At 39.9% G+C, this 14409-nt stretch overlaps 1 protein-coding gene, 1 long non-coding RNA gene and 1 other non-coding gene across 3 annotated transcripts; 1 reads left to right on the forward strand and 2 right to left on the reverse strand.

The window, feature by feature from the left end:
- Positions 1-241: 241 nt before the first annotated feature.
- On the reverse strand, positions 242-9815 carry LOC131361117 (UPF0450 protein C17orf58-like). Its single transcript, XM_058402035.1, has 5 exons — positions 9660-9815; positions 6716-7315; positions 5502-5588; positions 3244-3435; positions 242-2097 (listed from the first exon to the last, which is right to left on the reverse strand). Exons 1-5 carry the CDS (start codon positions 9748-9750, stop codon positions 1910-1912), a joined length of 1158 nt encoding a protein of 385 aa, XP_058258018.1. The 5' UTR covers positions 9751-9815; the 3' UTR covers positions 242-1909.
- A 1410-nt stretch (positions 9816-11225) lies between these two features.
- Positions 11226-11298, reverse strand: trnar-ccg (transfer RNA arginine (anticodon CCG)). The gene has a single exon. It is a non-coding gene; the product is annotated as a tRNA-Arg (tRNA).
- A 334-nt stretch (positions 11299-11632) lies between these two features.
- Positions 11633-14409, forward strand: LOC131361320 (uncharacterized). The gene is made up of 3 exons (XR_009206016.1): positions 11633-11748; positions 11885-12003; positions 12956-14409. It is a non-coding gene; the product is annotated as an uncharacterized LOC131361320 (long non-coding RNA).

Consider the following 14409-nt stretch of genomic DNA (forward strand, 5'->3'; position numbering starts at 1 on the left):
TAGTTTATCAACAGTCAGTTAGGCAGCTAAAGGTATTATTTTCCAATTCATAGACCTGGGAATTTTTCTGTGTGTGTGTGATTTTTTCATTTCTGGGCGTTAATTTATTTAAAGGTCCATATAGATTTACCTACTTAACATTAGTAAAGTTATAAAATTCAGGTGCTTTTTAAGAAATCGTGTAAATAGTGTGGGTTCTTTCTATCATAAACCACTTCAGGAATAAGTAAAATACAGCAGGTAGAAAAAAATATGTTTTTTTTTATTTAATAAGACATTTCAGAATGACAAAACGTGCATCAGCAGTGCATATGAAAGTATTCCCTGTTTACCTTCAGTTCCACCCACTATACACTTTTGACTCATGGAATGAAGCCTGAAGGAACCAATTTCTTGAAATCTTTCCTTCTCTTTCACCCAACATGCCCATAAAGCTCCTCTTCTTTCCTGCCCGTGCCTCTCCCCTTCTACTTCCTTTGAGCTTGAGCCAAAAGCCTGTGTGTGTGTGTGTATGTGTGTGTGTGTGGGCAAACATTCGCCATAGGTGGCGTTCCATTACGGCTCCTGGAGCGTCTGTTCCCTGAGGCCCTGGCCCATGTTTTTGCTCGCAGGACCCTAAACAGAACCGCCCTCTTTCATGTAACCAGGTGCACGGAGGATCAGATTACTATCCGATTAGGGCTCAACACGAACGCGTTCACACTGGCCTTCTCTTTCTGCAGTCTCTCTCACATACACAGTAAAAGTATCCCAAAGTACAGAAAATAACCTTGTCTTAAGAAAGGGAATTGTTGTTTTGTTTTGTTTCTCCCCTACCCCCCTCCCCATTCCAAACCCTTTTAATTCTTCCTCTCCTTCTTTTGAGCATAACAGCACATTTCCTGCATTCTCATATCATTTAAAGGAGAAATACAAAGTACGGGCAAAATAAATAGGAGCTCTTTGTGCTGGGTTTGTGCTTTCATTCTGTGTTGCTCAAACGGTGTGAATGGGAAAATAAACCGACCTTAACTGAGTTAATGACACATGATGTTTTCAAACTGGAAAAATATGGGGGGAAAAAATGAACCTGCGTACAAGATGCTGGCCACTGGATGATGTGTTGAGTGGAAACCTGTGAGCCTAATTAACACCAAACACTGTAAAGAAACTTGCACTATATAAGGTATGAAAAATCGCCTTCTACGATCTACAATGTATTTTCAAAAGAAAGTGCACTTGAAGGTTATAAAATAGTAACGTGCAGAGTGCATTACAAGTTACAAAGTCACATAGCGTATTCTGTGCTTTGTAAAAGAAGTACATGTTTTGCGGAATATGAAAAGACTGAACGGAACTGCTCAGAAGACACTGACGCCATGCGAGTGCGTGACTTTTCTCATTTTCCTCAACAAGGGAAACATATTTTGCAACATCTCTGACTTTTCCGGTCTTTCCTTGTGTTTATGAGGTTTATGAAGTGTCCCTCTGCAAACACATCATGGTTGTTGTGTGTGTATCAAAAAAGGGCAGGGTGTATAGGGTAGATAAACACATAAAAACGTTCGCTTTATTACTTCTCTCTGAATATTTCTCGGAGGAAATATTTAGCCGGTTCCTGGTTCATGTTTCAGACATGAATCAGATCCTCCGCCAGTGGATGGAATCCAGCGGATTTCCCTGGAGTCGTCTATGAAAGAGGACAGGCAGAAAGGCAAGCATTGTACAGCAAGCAAAATATCCCCACTTGGAGTGGATTGATCTATTACACTCGGACGCTTGGGCAGGGTGGACAGAGACGCCTTTGTCTTCCTGTCTATCTCCTCTGATAATACTGCAAGATTATGAGGTTGTTCTTTTTATATTTACATAAGGCTGCAGTTATTCCTCCCGTGCAGCGGGTGTCGGTAGCGAGCTGTCATTTTTCCATTCACCTGCACCTTGAGCGCATGGCCTCTAGAGCTTTCTGGTGTCTTCGTTTGTTATAGCGCTTGACGAAACTGTTGCTGCGCAGGACCCCGTCTCCGGGTTTTAGTTTGCCCCCGAGGAGGGTAAGGAGACTGGAGGGAAGGTGGCGCCTTCGCTGATAGATATGACCCATGATTATGTATCTGCTCCCTGGAAAACATAGTAACAAGCAAACTCATTATGTGACGATGACCCAGTCTTTATGGGGTATCATAATATCTATACCCTGCGTTCTTGCTAGCAAGTGATAAAACCAACAGGTTAACATTCGCCCTCTGTGTGAATAGGAGTTCTGTGCAAAGTAGTTTATTAGCTTGCACTGCTAATCTGCCAAAGAAACTAGTATGAAGGCTCGCACAAGATTGCAACAATTGTGACAACAATTACTGCATTCATTTGTGTCTAATTATAGCTGGCTTTAGAAGCTATATATTGCTAATAATGTTTCTCATCAGGACTAAGAGAAAATTGTCCACACAAAAAACAATAGTGCTCATTTCTTGCCCGCTAATGTGAGCATGGGGTTAGGAGGCGATATGAAACACAGCGATATTTAACCAATGACCTGATGTTTGAAAGATACATTCAATACGATAGGATTTAGCACTGATTTCATGCATCCCTGTCTGGGACAGGATCTAAATCTACTAATTTGATTATTAGTGCACTAATATAAAAAGATCTTTGTTTGCGGTGTCAGAATGAACCGATACAGAGGCAGCCTGATTGTGAACATTAAGACCTGGCCTGGTGTTTCTGTACATTTTTTGCAGATCCAGTCAAAGAAAGACCGAAGGCTGGATAGATCTCAAGACATTTCCACTCATTCAAGGAAACTGTTTTTAAGATAACACACAGCCAGCTGACTTGACTTATTCCTGCTTTCCATATGATGTGGTTGACTGAAAAGCTTCACAGATAGCAAAAGATTGAGACTTTAATCTGAGAAAAACATAGCTGCACATACAGGAAGCTGAAAAAATTGCCACGAGCTCTTAGTACTGAAGGGGGGGGGGGGCTTAATCCACGGAAGTGCAAAGAAATGTCAAAATGTTAGAACCCTACTGAAGCCTCTAGTGAGCAGTGAACAGGGACATCCTGCAACATACCCGCCCCTCCATACCCTACCACCACTCCCCCCCCCCCTTTCCTTTTTATGTAATCATGTCCATGATTTGTGCTTATTTTTAAATGAATGTCTGTCTACACCAATAAAAGGAGGATGAAGAACAGTAGTGATGGACATAATGCCAGACATGCGGACTAGTTCACTTCATATAATTCATCAGAACTTACCGAGTTTGAGGTCAGGACAAGGTTTGGAACACTTGTAGGTATCCAAGACCAGGATGTTCACCTTGAAGAAGAAGGTGTCCGGAGTGATATAAAGGCGGCTCATCTTGTAGAAGCCATCGTTGCTCACCAGCAAAGTGACCAGCCTGATGCCTCGACGAATGGTATCGATGTCATGTACAATGCCATTGATGGCTGGAAAAGAGAAAGTTGAGGGAGATTTGTGTCAGTACACACACCATGATTGCCATGAAGCTCCTCATGGTTTGAAGGAGTCTACTGAGAAAAGTCTAAATGGGTTCATGAATGAACCCTTACCCCTGCAAGATGCCCTGTATTTTATCTTTCAATGCTAGATAAATTACCTTCAGATCTAAAGCCTAGCTTTTCTGACATCACTCGTATTTTTATTTCTTAGGTAACATAATATATTCGTGATGATTGGCCTCACTGTTGACAAACCATTGTGTGTTTTTCCACTGCACATTCACAAACAAGACCTGGCTCACGTCTCTGTCAACACAATGTTGGGCTTATTTTCCTCGCTCATTTTCCGACAATTTGAAAGACAACTGGAAAAAGTGAATGGATCATCAGTTTCACGAGCAGAAGCATCTTCACAGTGTGGTGGATTTACAGCATCATTAAGTTTAACATAGAAGAATGCTGATTGTTTATCTGTCGTTTGAGTCCAATTTTAATTGCATGCGGTCAAACTCATCAAAAAACATAGAAAAATTGATTATTGATAATTAAACTGAAATTAAAAATACACACTTTCTGTTACTTGTTCTTTGCAACCCTTGTAACTCCTGGGTAAAATGGCATATTAAAAATGATTTGGATCAACCTTGCTCACACACACTCACTCAAATCCATAATTCCCTGCTAGATTTTCCTCTGAATATCAAACATGCTAAACAAGAAAGCTGTAACCCATTCATTTAGACAAACAGTTTACTGTCACGAAACTTACACTCTACTGCCTCCTGTCCTGTGTGTAATTCATACTTTCACTGGACAATGTGTGATTAGACTATCTACTTCTAGTTTCGCCTCTGAAGGCATTTAGGTGAAAAGAAAAAAACGTGTATTCAGATCCACCTTGTTGACGTTCATGACTCTGCGACTGTATTACACATGCTCCTTCTCAATCACAGCTATGGAGATGTTATGGATGTGTTAGCAATGCGGGCTGAAAAATATTAGCCCAGATGGAGATCTGATCAAATCAAATGACACGGCTGTCACTGATGTGATCTATAGGCTGGGCTAGAAAGAAATCAGCCCCAGTCTGATTGTCATTCTTTATGACATGCATTCTGTTTATCTCTGGTGGTGTTGTTGCTTAGTTCGGTAAAAATCCATAATAGTCCGCTTTAATACTTCTGATATTAGGTAATAAATGTTTATGGCAAGAATTAAACCTATAACAATGTTATTTTTGATGCCTGTGGTTTTAAACCATGCTAGCCTATTTTATACCAACTGCCTCTTGTTCTTAGCTTAGTAAAAGGTTTTGTAATTGCTTCAGATAGAAAAACATTCAAAACTTTCAAGTATTACCTTGAAGATTTCACATTTATTTTTTTAAAAGAGGACTTAATACTTAAGTGCAATACGCCAGATTCTTCATACTTTCTGTTTTGTGACACGTTTAGCTTCGACATTTGAATATCCATGTATTGTAGGTGATGTGGAAATGATTATTTCTGAGGTAATTATTATTTCTGATTCTTTGTGAAAGGGATTGTAAAAGCATTTATTCTGAGCTTGAAATTGGAAATGTGTTCATTTGAGCAGTTCGAGGTGCTTTAACATGAACTCCTATTCAGATCTCATATCCTCCTTAAGACCCTGATGAAGTCATGTGGTGTTTTTGGAGGTCGAGCTAAACTTTACCGATCAGCAGATTTCCAGGAGTTGGTTTGGAGATACATAAATAAACTAGCGCAACTCAAAGGGCAATCTTTCTACCATGAAGATGAAGCGCTTGAGGGAATCTGGGCATGCTCAATTTCTCTTGTTTCTCTTTGTAGTTCTGCATCCCCCCCCCCTCCTGTAATTCTGCTTGGTATTCTTCTAAAGAAAAAGTGATTTGAGGTTTTTTTTTTCCCCCCCATTGCAAACTTGGAAAGTTATTCCTATGTTGTTCCCAAAGAATGAATGAAAACAACAAAGGAGGCACGCATTGTATCATGAGGTAAACCAGGCTGTAAGCTGTTATTATCATGTGCAGTTTGATTGTGTCGAATCCTCACCGAAGTCACTGTAGCAGAAGTGCTCTGTCTCGTCCTTGTCCTTCCTGCATTCACTCAGACACACTGCATCGTGGCTGAACTCCGACTCTGAGGGGAGAAAGACAGAGGGGTGATTAGTGATCTCAAAAGAAAGGACAGGATGGGGCAGTACATCACACCACAAGACTACAAGTCACTTTGATTGCATGTCTATTTCCTGATTTCCCCAGAGTCAGATGAAGGCAGGTCAAGGCCTTAATCACAGCATAATTAAGAACTCGAGCATTCTTTTGAGTCCAGATTTAGACTTATCTCTATCCTGAAAAGTCAATCTAAATCATTCTTAAGTGGTGGATAATTAAAGGGGCATATTTTAAAGTGACGCCACACAATGAGCGCAACTGACTGTGACCGTGAGTGCTACTTGGAAAACCACAGAGCTTCATTCCAACGCCAAAGCTGTCATTGCCGTGCCATTATCCCAGCCAAAGCGTCGCATTCCAGCCCGGCGTGGGACAGTGCAGGGCTATCTTTCTGATATCTGTAGTTTAATCACAGCGTCGTAGCCCATTTCGCTTAGGCATATTTCAGATTCTTTTTTTTCCCCCCACTAATCTTATGGCTCAAAGATCTTCAGCACAAAGGGCGCATTCAAAGTGTGCGAGCTAAGCAGCAATTTGCGGCTTGAGGGAAAGAGTAATTAGAATAACCATCCACCCTCAGAGATTTTCTCCCTCTCTCTCTCTCTCTCTCTCTCCTCTTTCCAACATGCATACTCATATTTCCTTCCAGTGATGGGATTTAAAAACTATAAGGCAGCATTTCCCAGTCCTGGCCCTGCACTGCACATTTTGCCGTGTTTACTTGCTCGGAGCCACACAAAGCTTTTAGGTCGGATGGACTTGCTACTCGCAATCAAATCTACAAAACCTTGATTTACATGTTGCTTGCAGTAACACGTTTCTACCAGAGAGGTCACCAAAAATGACATACTGCAGCTTTAAGCAGCTCTATGTCATTTTTTTTTCCCCCAAATGCTCTGCTACCTGCATGATGGGAAATCCAGCTGCAATTCACCCTAAAAGACCCCAAGCTTTTTCAGAAAATTATACGTGCTTCACGAGTTATGAGTCATGAGAGATTCTAGGCAAACAGGGCAGATGAGGAAAGAGCTCATTTCTGGAGCAGAAAAATTTACATAGAGGGCTATAATGAAGAAATGAAACCTCTCTCACCTTTCTTGTGGATGTCGAAGTGGTAGAGTAGGCTGGAAGAGCGCCGGTTGTACTGGATGAATGAGCGGCTGTTGTTCAGGCCCGATTTTCCTGGCCTGTTCTCCTCGGGATCCATCCGACTATTCCCGCTCTCTCTTGGTGTGTTAGAAGATGGCTGCTGTGAGCGTGTGCGTGATCTGGAGTTGTGATTTAGCTCAGACTCACTGGATGGAGGATTATTGGACTGCATTGGGCTTTCAGGTGTAGCTTTCTGTATCTGAGTGCGGTTCGATGCCCCGGCCCCGGTAGCAGGGACGACTTTATTAGGATGGCCATCGTTACGCAGTTTTTCGTTGTTATAGTCGATTTGAAACCGCTCGTCTCTCGAGCCCTTCTTGCTCTTGCTGGGTGCGCCTGGCCGAGGATGAGGGGACAGCGGGTCTGTGTGTTTGGGCCATATCCCCGGGGGCAGTGCCAACTTTGGGTCTGCAGATTTTTTGCCTTGCTCCAGCAGCTCATTGACTGGTAGAGAAGGATCTTTGGCACCGTTTTTGGTTTGGTTGCTGGAGGAGTCAGACGTTCCACTTTGTACCGGCGGAGCTCCGATCAGGGAAAACAACTCTGTGAATAGACCCACAGTTAGAAAGCAGTGCTTATTAAGCAAGATATAAACATGAGGAGGTGTGTTAGAGGAAAATACATAATCAACAGCGAAGCAGAGTTACCTTTACCACCCAGAAGTTGATTATTTTCCAATAACATCATGTTGCAAAGTGTTTCATTCAATGACTGATGATCCAATGATCTCAATTTTACTTAATTAATAAAAAAAAAAAAAAACATTTATTGTTAAGGATAAAAAGTTAACTTTGTGATATGTCCATGAGACAAGATATTGCTTACATTATAACACATCATATGTCGTTACTTCACCTGCCTTTCTTTTTCCTCTCTTTTAACACCGGCTTCTCATGTTGGGTGTAAAGGTGTCCTGAAGATGTTCTCATGTTCGTAACCCAGTTAAAGCTTTATCTTTAACTATTACAAGCTGACACTGGAGACTCCTTTCAAAAATTGCTAAATAAACACCTCCTTACAGAAACACCTACCATGTCAAAAATTACACACTGTTTTATACAGTCTACTGTATATGGAGCTATATCTGTTACACAATTTCATTCGTGAGATCTGTGTCTAGAATCGAAAACGTAAGAACTACACATTAATAAAAACCTTTCAGTCAAGCTGTTGTCAGAGATAGATAGATAGATAGATAGATAGATAGATAGACAGACAGACAGACAGACAGACAGACAGACAGACAGACAGACAGACAGACAGACAGACAGACAGACAGACAGACAGACAGACAGACAGACAGACAGACAGACAGACAGACAGACAGACAGACAGACAGACACTTTATTCATCCCAAAGGGAAATATACAAATTTACAGAGCTGTTGTTATATATTATGATGGCATTATGATAAACTATTATTTTGTTTTGCCACTCAAATTAGTTTCAGAGCTACTGTTATGGAAAATGAATCAACAGCTACTGACCAATCAGAATTGAGAATATCAGCAGTTTGGTATCACAGCTTGTAATATAGCTGTAGTTGAATTATGGGTTTGCAGCGTAGTGAAGCAGATCCCATCACTCAATTATATGCAACCTTCATCAAAGGGCAATTAGCAAAGTTTCTTTTTATTGTATTGCTCCAAGCAATGGAAGGTGATATACAACATCAACACAACACAAGAGCTTAAAAAATCATTTCTTTCTTCTATCATTTTCTTCCTATTTCTTACAAAATGATGACGTTTAAATTTGCATCAGCTAATTCACAAAACACCCTGAAGTCTTTTATTATAAACAAGTAGGTTTTCTTCCTTTTTAAAAAAAAAAAAAAAACAGGAAACGGGCTGAAATTCCTCTCAGGGTAATCTCACATGCTTACAGATGCAGAAATCAGAGTAAATAGAGAATACGTTGACAAAAACATGTATTTCTTTACCATCGCAGCTATTCATTAACATCGCCACACTGGTCATTTTGCTGTGTAATACTGAATTTCCCTAAAGTGCTGCAGCACAAAGATGATAATTAAATGCTAGAGAGAGGATTAGATGTCTCTACCGGTTAGGATTAAAAACATTTTTTTTAGCATTGTGGGGTTTTCTTTGTTTTGTTTTTTAACCAAACGAAATGTTTATGGGTTTTATTTTAGTCAAATACATTTTAGGGGACACGCATAACTTCTGTTACAGTGAAGCATAATAAGAATAACACTAATTTAATTTAAGACACTAAACTAAGACACTAACACTAATTTAATTTAATTTATATATATATATATATATACATATATAATACATTTAATATTTGTGTCTTCTACATGGAAAAATTTCAGAAATATAGAGCCTTTTGTGGTTTTACATGATGAATGTTTTTTATATATAATATAAATATATAGGCTCTAGATTTTTGAAATTATGTGTGAGAAATTTTTCCATGTAAAAGATACAAATATTTTTTAAAAACCCTTTGAATGACTTTTATATCTAAAAGTAATAAATAAACATTTCCCCAATTCTGTCTTAAATTCAACATACAAATCAGGACGAATGTCACCCAGCTTTGTCCAAATTCATTTCATTTTATTTTCAGACTATCAGAACTATCAGAACTATCCTTTCTGCATAATATCTATACCATCTACCTATTTGTTTTCAGACAGCCCTAGCTGAGACATTACATTTAGATTTGTCATTACATGCAGTCTATTTCAGGAGGAAGTTCTCTCTCCAAATTCCCTTTTCTGTTAAAAAGGTACATACAAGGAGGCAAGCTTCTCTTTCCATATAAAGTGATCACACTGATGGGTTTAAGTTCAGTTGTAAAAGATAAAAAAAAAAAAAGACAAAAAGGTAATAGTAAAATATATGTTTACCAGTCTTACCATTAACAGCATGCTCTTCAGCGTCAGAGAAGGCGAGAGCCACAGAGAGGAGAAGCAAAATGCTGGACGTGTTATTGATGAACATGAGCATCTTCCTTATGGAGAAGAAAGTCTTATTGAGACGCTACAGCTCGGTGTGGCGGTTTTTATACTCGCTGAGAATTCTTAGAGTAAAGGGGCGGGATGCACAGATGATCAGCTGACCAGTGTGGGTTTACCCTATCAACAAGAGAGAGAGAGAGGGATGGAGAGAGAAAGAAACTGGAACAGTTCTCTCCCTGATTCATGCAAACTATTATTATTATTATTATTATTATTATTATTATTGCTGTTATAATAGGCATTATTGTTCTTGATCTTATTGCTGTTATAGAAAGCATCATCATTATCATTAAAGTTGTTATTATTATTATTGGTGGTGGTATTGGCTCTGGAAGCCTAAATGGCACTGAAGTACTAGAATTAAAATAATAATTATTGTGATTGTTATTATGCTTCTTATTTTATTTTTTTCCCCTTTCCCTGCTACTCTTTGTTTTCTATTTTTATGTATTATTATTATTATTATTATTATTATTATTATTATTATTATTATTATTATTATTATTAGGCTACTTATTCATGTAATTGTTATTACTGCAATTTTATTATTACCTTTTTTCACTTTTCCTCCACATTTCTTTCCTCCCTTTTTATTTAGTTTTTATTAAAAACATAATATATTATTATTATTATTATTATTATTATTATTATTATTATTGATGATGATGATATTAATGTTGAAGATGTTATTATTACTATCATTTCCTTTTCCACCTTGTATTTCCAAAGCCTGAAAAGATTGAAGCTAATTATAGTTTGTTTATCGTGGTCATATTAAATCATGTTCAATAATAAACACATTAAATTCATTTTAAAAGACATGTCATGGCACACCGTATTTAATTTTATTACTGAGTAGCAACCGTGTGTGAGGAGTAAATGATCTAGTTGTGTTGATTCACTGCTCCCTACTGGACACTGTGGAGATTTTTCTTTACTGCCCTCTAATGTGTAAAGATTTAAATTAAAGTTAAGATCCTTATTTAAGAATAATATTGTTGAGGGAAATGATTTCGATATCTCAGTATATAAAAGTTAATCAATATACTAATCAATATCCTACCCTCCGTACTGTCCTGATGTCTCATTAAAGGTATTAGATGAAAGAAAGACCACACCATGTTCACATCTGCAGACTCACTGTAGCTTTGGGATGCTATAAAAATATTGAATATTACCAAGTGTTATTTTTCTTTAGAATTAAATATGATTTTTTTTGCCTTACAGATAGATTATACTTTTCTTTTAGCTTTTTATCAAGGGTTGCATCTGTATTTTGTTTATATTTGAGCACTTTGATCTGAATTTGAATGTATTTAAAGTGGGGAATCATGTAGAGGTTTCTCTGATTTTGAGAGATTAATCTGTTGTTAAACACTATTTCTTGTGGTAGCTGCTGATCCTCAAATCTTCTTTGTACGTTTTCTTCTCTTGAAGTTCAAAATATAGATGGTGTGATGTTCCCGACCCAGATGGGACTCGAACCCACAATCCCCAGCTCCGGAGGCTGATGCCTTATCCATTAGGCCACTGGGTCATCACGCTCCGCGGTGGGGAAACAGATCTATTAAAACAATACACATACCAAACATTCCGTTCGATATTTTAGAAGATTTCGACAATAGAAACAGCTAAAAGTATCATCTGGGATTTTTTTTAAATAAATCTGAAGCATGAAATTCTTCTCACAACCACTGTTTCGCTCGTCACTGTACGTACATCGTATTCGTAAATGATCGCGACGACGCAAGCACGTGTTTAATTTGCCTCCAAGACCAGCCAATGAGCGGTCTCCCTTGGTAAAGACTGTCCAATCAGCTTCAGGTGTCGACATGCGTAGTCCCACATATTTAATGACGTCATTGTTTTCCCCACAGCAGCCAGGCGCGAGGGAAGCTGCTGTCAGTTTCAGCTGTATTTATTTTAATGGAAGACAACATCTGTATGAACAGACAGCCGCTTGAAAGATTGCAACAACACTGTGGAGGTGAAGTGCTAGCATTTGTATGGTGTTTTAACGACTTATAATAATGTTTAAATTAGACCGCATGGTAGTAATCAGAGACTTAATTTTGCCCGGAAAATCGAGCTGAGTGTTGACAACTTTTCCTTTACACTCACAGGAGCTGAGGAAAAGGAGGATGGAAGTCATCATGGAGCTCCGAAAGGCCAAGAAAGATGAACAGATTCTCAAAAGAAGAAATGTGAGCTGTTTGACCGATGCACAGATAACCTCGGCAAGGTGACCAAGTCTTTTTAAGGCAAAGTAAGCTAATCATGTTCAAAAAGTTGCCTGATGACTACCTAAACTAATTTTCATGCAGATTTAATTGTCTTTTTAAATTTAATTTAACTGCATGCCTTTATAAGAAGAAAGAAGATTTTTCTCGAGGCACCCTAAGAAATTAGATTATAGATTACTGTATTGCCAAAAGTTTTGGGACACCCCTCCAAAATCATTGAATTCAGGTGTTGTGCTCGGCCCCTCAGTTCCAGTGAAAGGGACTCTTAATGCTTCAGCTTCATACCAAGACATTTTGGACAATTTCATGCTCCCAACTTTGAGGGAACAGTTTGGGGATGACCCCTTCCTGTTCCAACATGACTGCACACCAGTGCACAAAGCAAGGTTCATAAAAGCATGAATGAGTGAGTTTGGTGTGGAGGAACTTGACTATCCTGACCTCAACCCCATAGAACACCTTTGGGATGAATTAGAGTGGAGACTATGAACCAGACCTCCTCGTCCAACATCAGTGCCTGACCACACAAATACGCTACTAGAGGAATGGTCAACAATTCCCATAAACACACTCCTAAACCTTGTGGAAAGCCTTCCCAGAAGAGTTGAAGCTGTTGTACCTGCAAAGGGTGGGCCAACTCTATATTACATTCATGTGCATGTAAAGGTAGACGTCCAAAACTTTTGGCAACAGTGGGGATCATTGATTGGCTGTTGGGGAAACAGTGGGGATCAGTGATTGGTCATTGGGAAACTTTGTGGATCAGTGATTGATGAGAAACACCAGTGATAAGTGTGTAAAGTCAGACATCTTACATGCAGATTTGGTAAACCGTCAAAATGAGTCAACATTCTCGTACACACAACCCCTTTAACACTGCAGGCTGGGACAATGATAAAATGCTTTCAGGAGCACTTACATTATTTCTTTTAAACTCTGTATTCATTCCAGCACTGGAGTTTGGAGGAGATGTTAAGAAGCATTAACAGTGTCTGGAACCCCAGCCCACCTGCCTCAACGACTACCACCCTGTAGCCCTGACTTCAGTAGTGATGAAGTGCTTTGAAAGACTCGTCAGAGACTTCATCACTGCATCACTACCAGACACACTGGATCCGCTACAGTTTGTGTACAGGCAAAACCGCTCCACTGTGGACACCATTTCACAACTCCTTCACACAACAACAAGCCACCTGGACTGCAGAAAAGGGAATTATGTAAAAATGCTGTTTGTGGACTACAGTTCAGCGTTCAACACCATAATTCCTTCCACACTCACCTCTAAGTTGGAGGTCCTAGGTCTCAGCACTCCCCTGTGCCAGTGGATTTCCAACTTCCTGACAGACAGACCACAAACCATATGGATGGGCAAACACACCTCATCCTGCATCACCCTCAGCACTGGAGCTCCTCAAGGTTGTGTTCACCATCATTAAGTTTGCTGATGACACTGTTGTGTTGGGCCTGATCTCAAACAACAACGAGACGGCCTACCTACCTACCTACGGGAGATTAAAAACCTGGAGAGATGGTGCCAGGTGAACAACCTACTCCTGAACATCAGCAAGACTAAGGAGTTAATAGTGGACTTCAGTACAAAGCAGGAGCGGTCATACCAACCGACCACGATCAGCGGAACCCCAGTAGAGAGAGTGGACAGCTTCTGGTACCTAGGTGTTCATATCACGCAGGACTTGACTTGGTCCTGTCATACCAACACCCTGGTGAAGAAGGCCCGGCAGCGTCTATACCACCTGAGATGCTTTAGGGACTTTAAACTTCCCTCTCAGGTGCTAAAGACTTTTTACACCTGCACCATTGAGAGCGTCCTGACGGGTAGCATCACTTCCTGGTTCGGGAACGGCACCATGCAGGACAGACGAGCCCTCCAGAGAGTGGTGCGTTCAGCTGAACGGACCATCCACACAGAGCTCCCTGACCTGCAGGACATCTACAGCAAGAGGTGCCGGATCAGAGCCAGGAAGATTGTGAAGGACTTCAGCCATCCCAACAATGGACTCTTTTCTCTGTTGCGTTCAGGGAAGCGCTTCCTCTCCATGAAGGCAAACACAGAGAGAATGAGGAGGAGCTTCTTCCCACAGGCCATTCGGAGTCTGAACCAGGAAACACCTAGAACCGGATACGGATACGGGGAGTCTCTCTGCTTTTTTTCATCACTTTTCATCACTTCTCGCACATTTGCACAAACTGACACTTTGACACTGGACTGGCACAAGTCACTTTATACAATTATTCCAGCACATGGACACTTCAATGATAAACACTGGATCACCTCAATATATGCCATATACACATACATCCCTTCACGTTCATGTCTGCATTTATGTGTATATATGTGTGTATACCACTTTGTTAGTGTGTGTGTATATATATACATACATATA

This window comes from Hemibagrus wyckioides, linkage group LG11 (genome assembly GCF_019097595.1).
Source record: "Hemibagrus wyckioides isolate EC202008001 linkage group LG11, SWU_Hwy_1.0, whole genome shotgun sequence".
Lineage (NCBI taxonomy): Eukaryota > Metazoa > Chordata > Actinopteri > Siluriformes > Bagridae > Hemibagrus > Hemibagrus wyckioides.

Coding starts and splice junctions, on each gene's coding strand:
- LOC131361117 (XM_058402035.1), bottom strand. CDS start 9,750: ATGCTCATGTTCATCAATAACACGTCCAGCATTTTGCTTCTCCTCTCT. Junction 5,589..6,715: donor CTTCGACATCCACAAGAAAG/GTGAGAGAGGTT, acceptor TTCTCCCCTCAG/AGTCGGAGTTCAGCCACGAT. Junction 3,436..5,501: donor CTTCTGCTACAGTGACTTCG/GTGAGGATTCGA, acceptor TCTCTTTTCCAG/CCATCAATGGCATTGTACAT.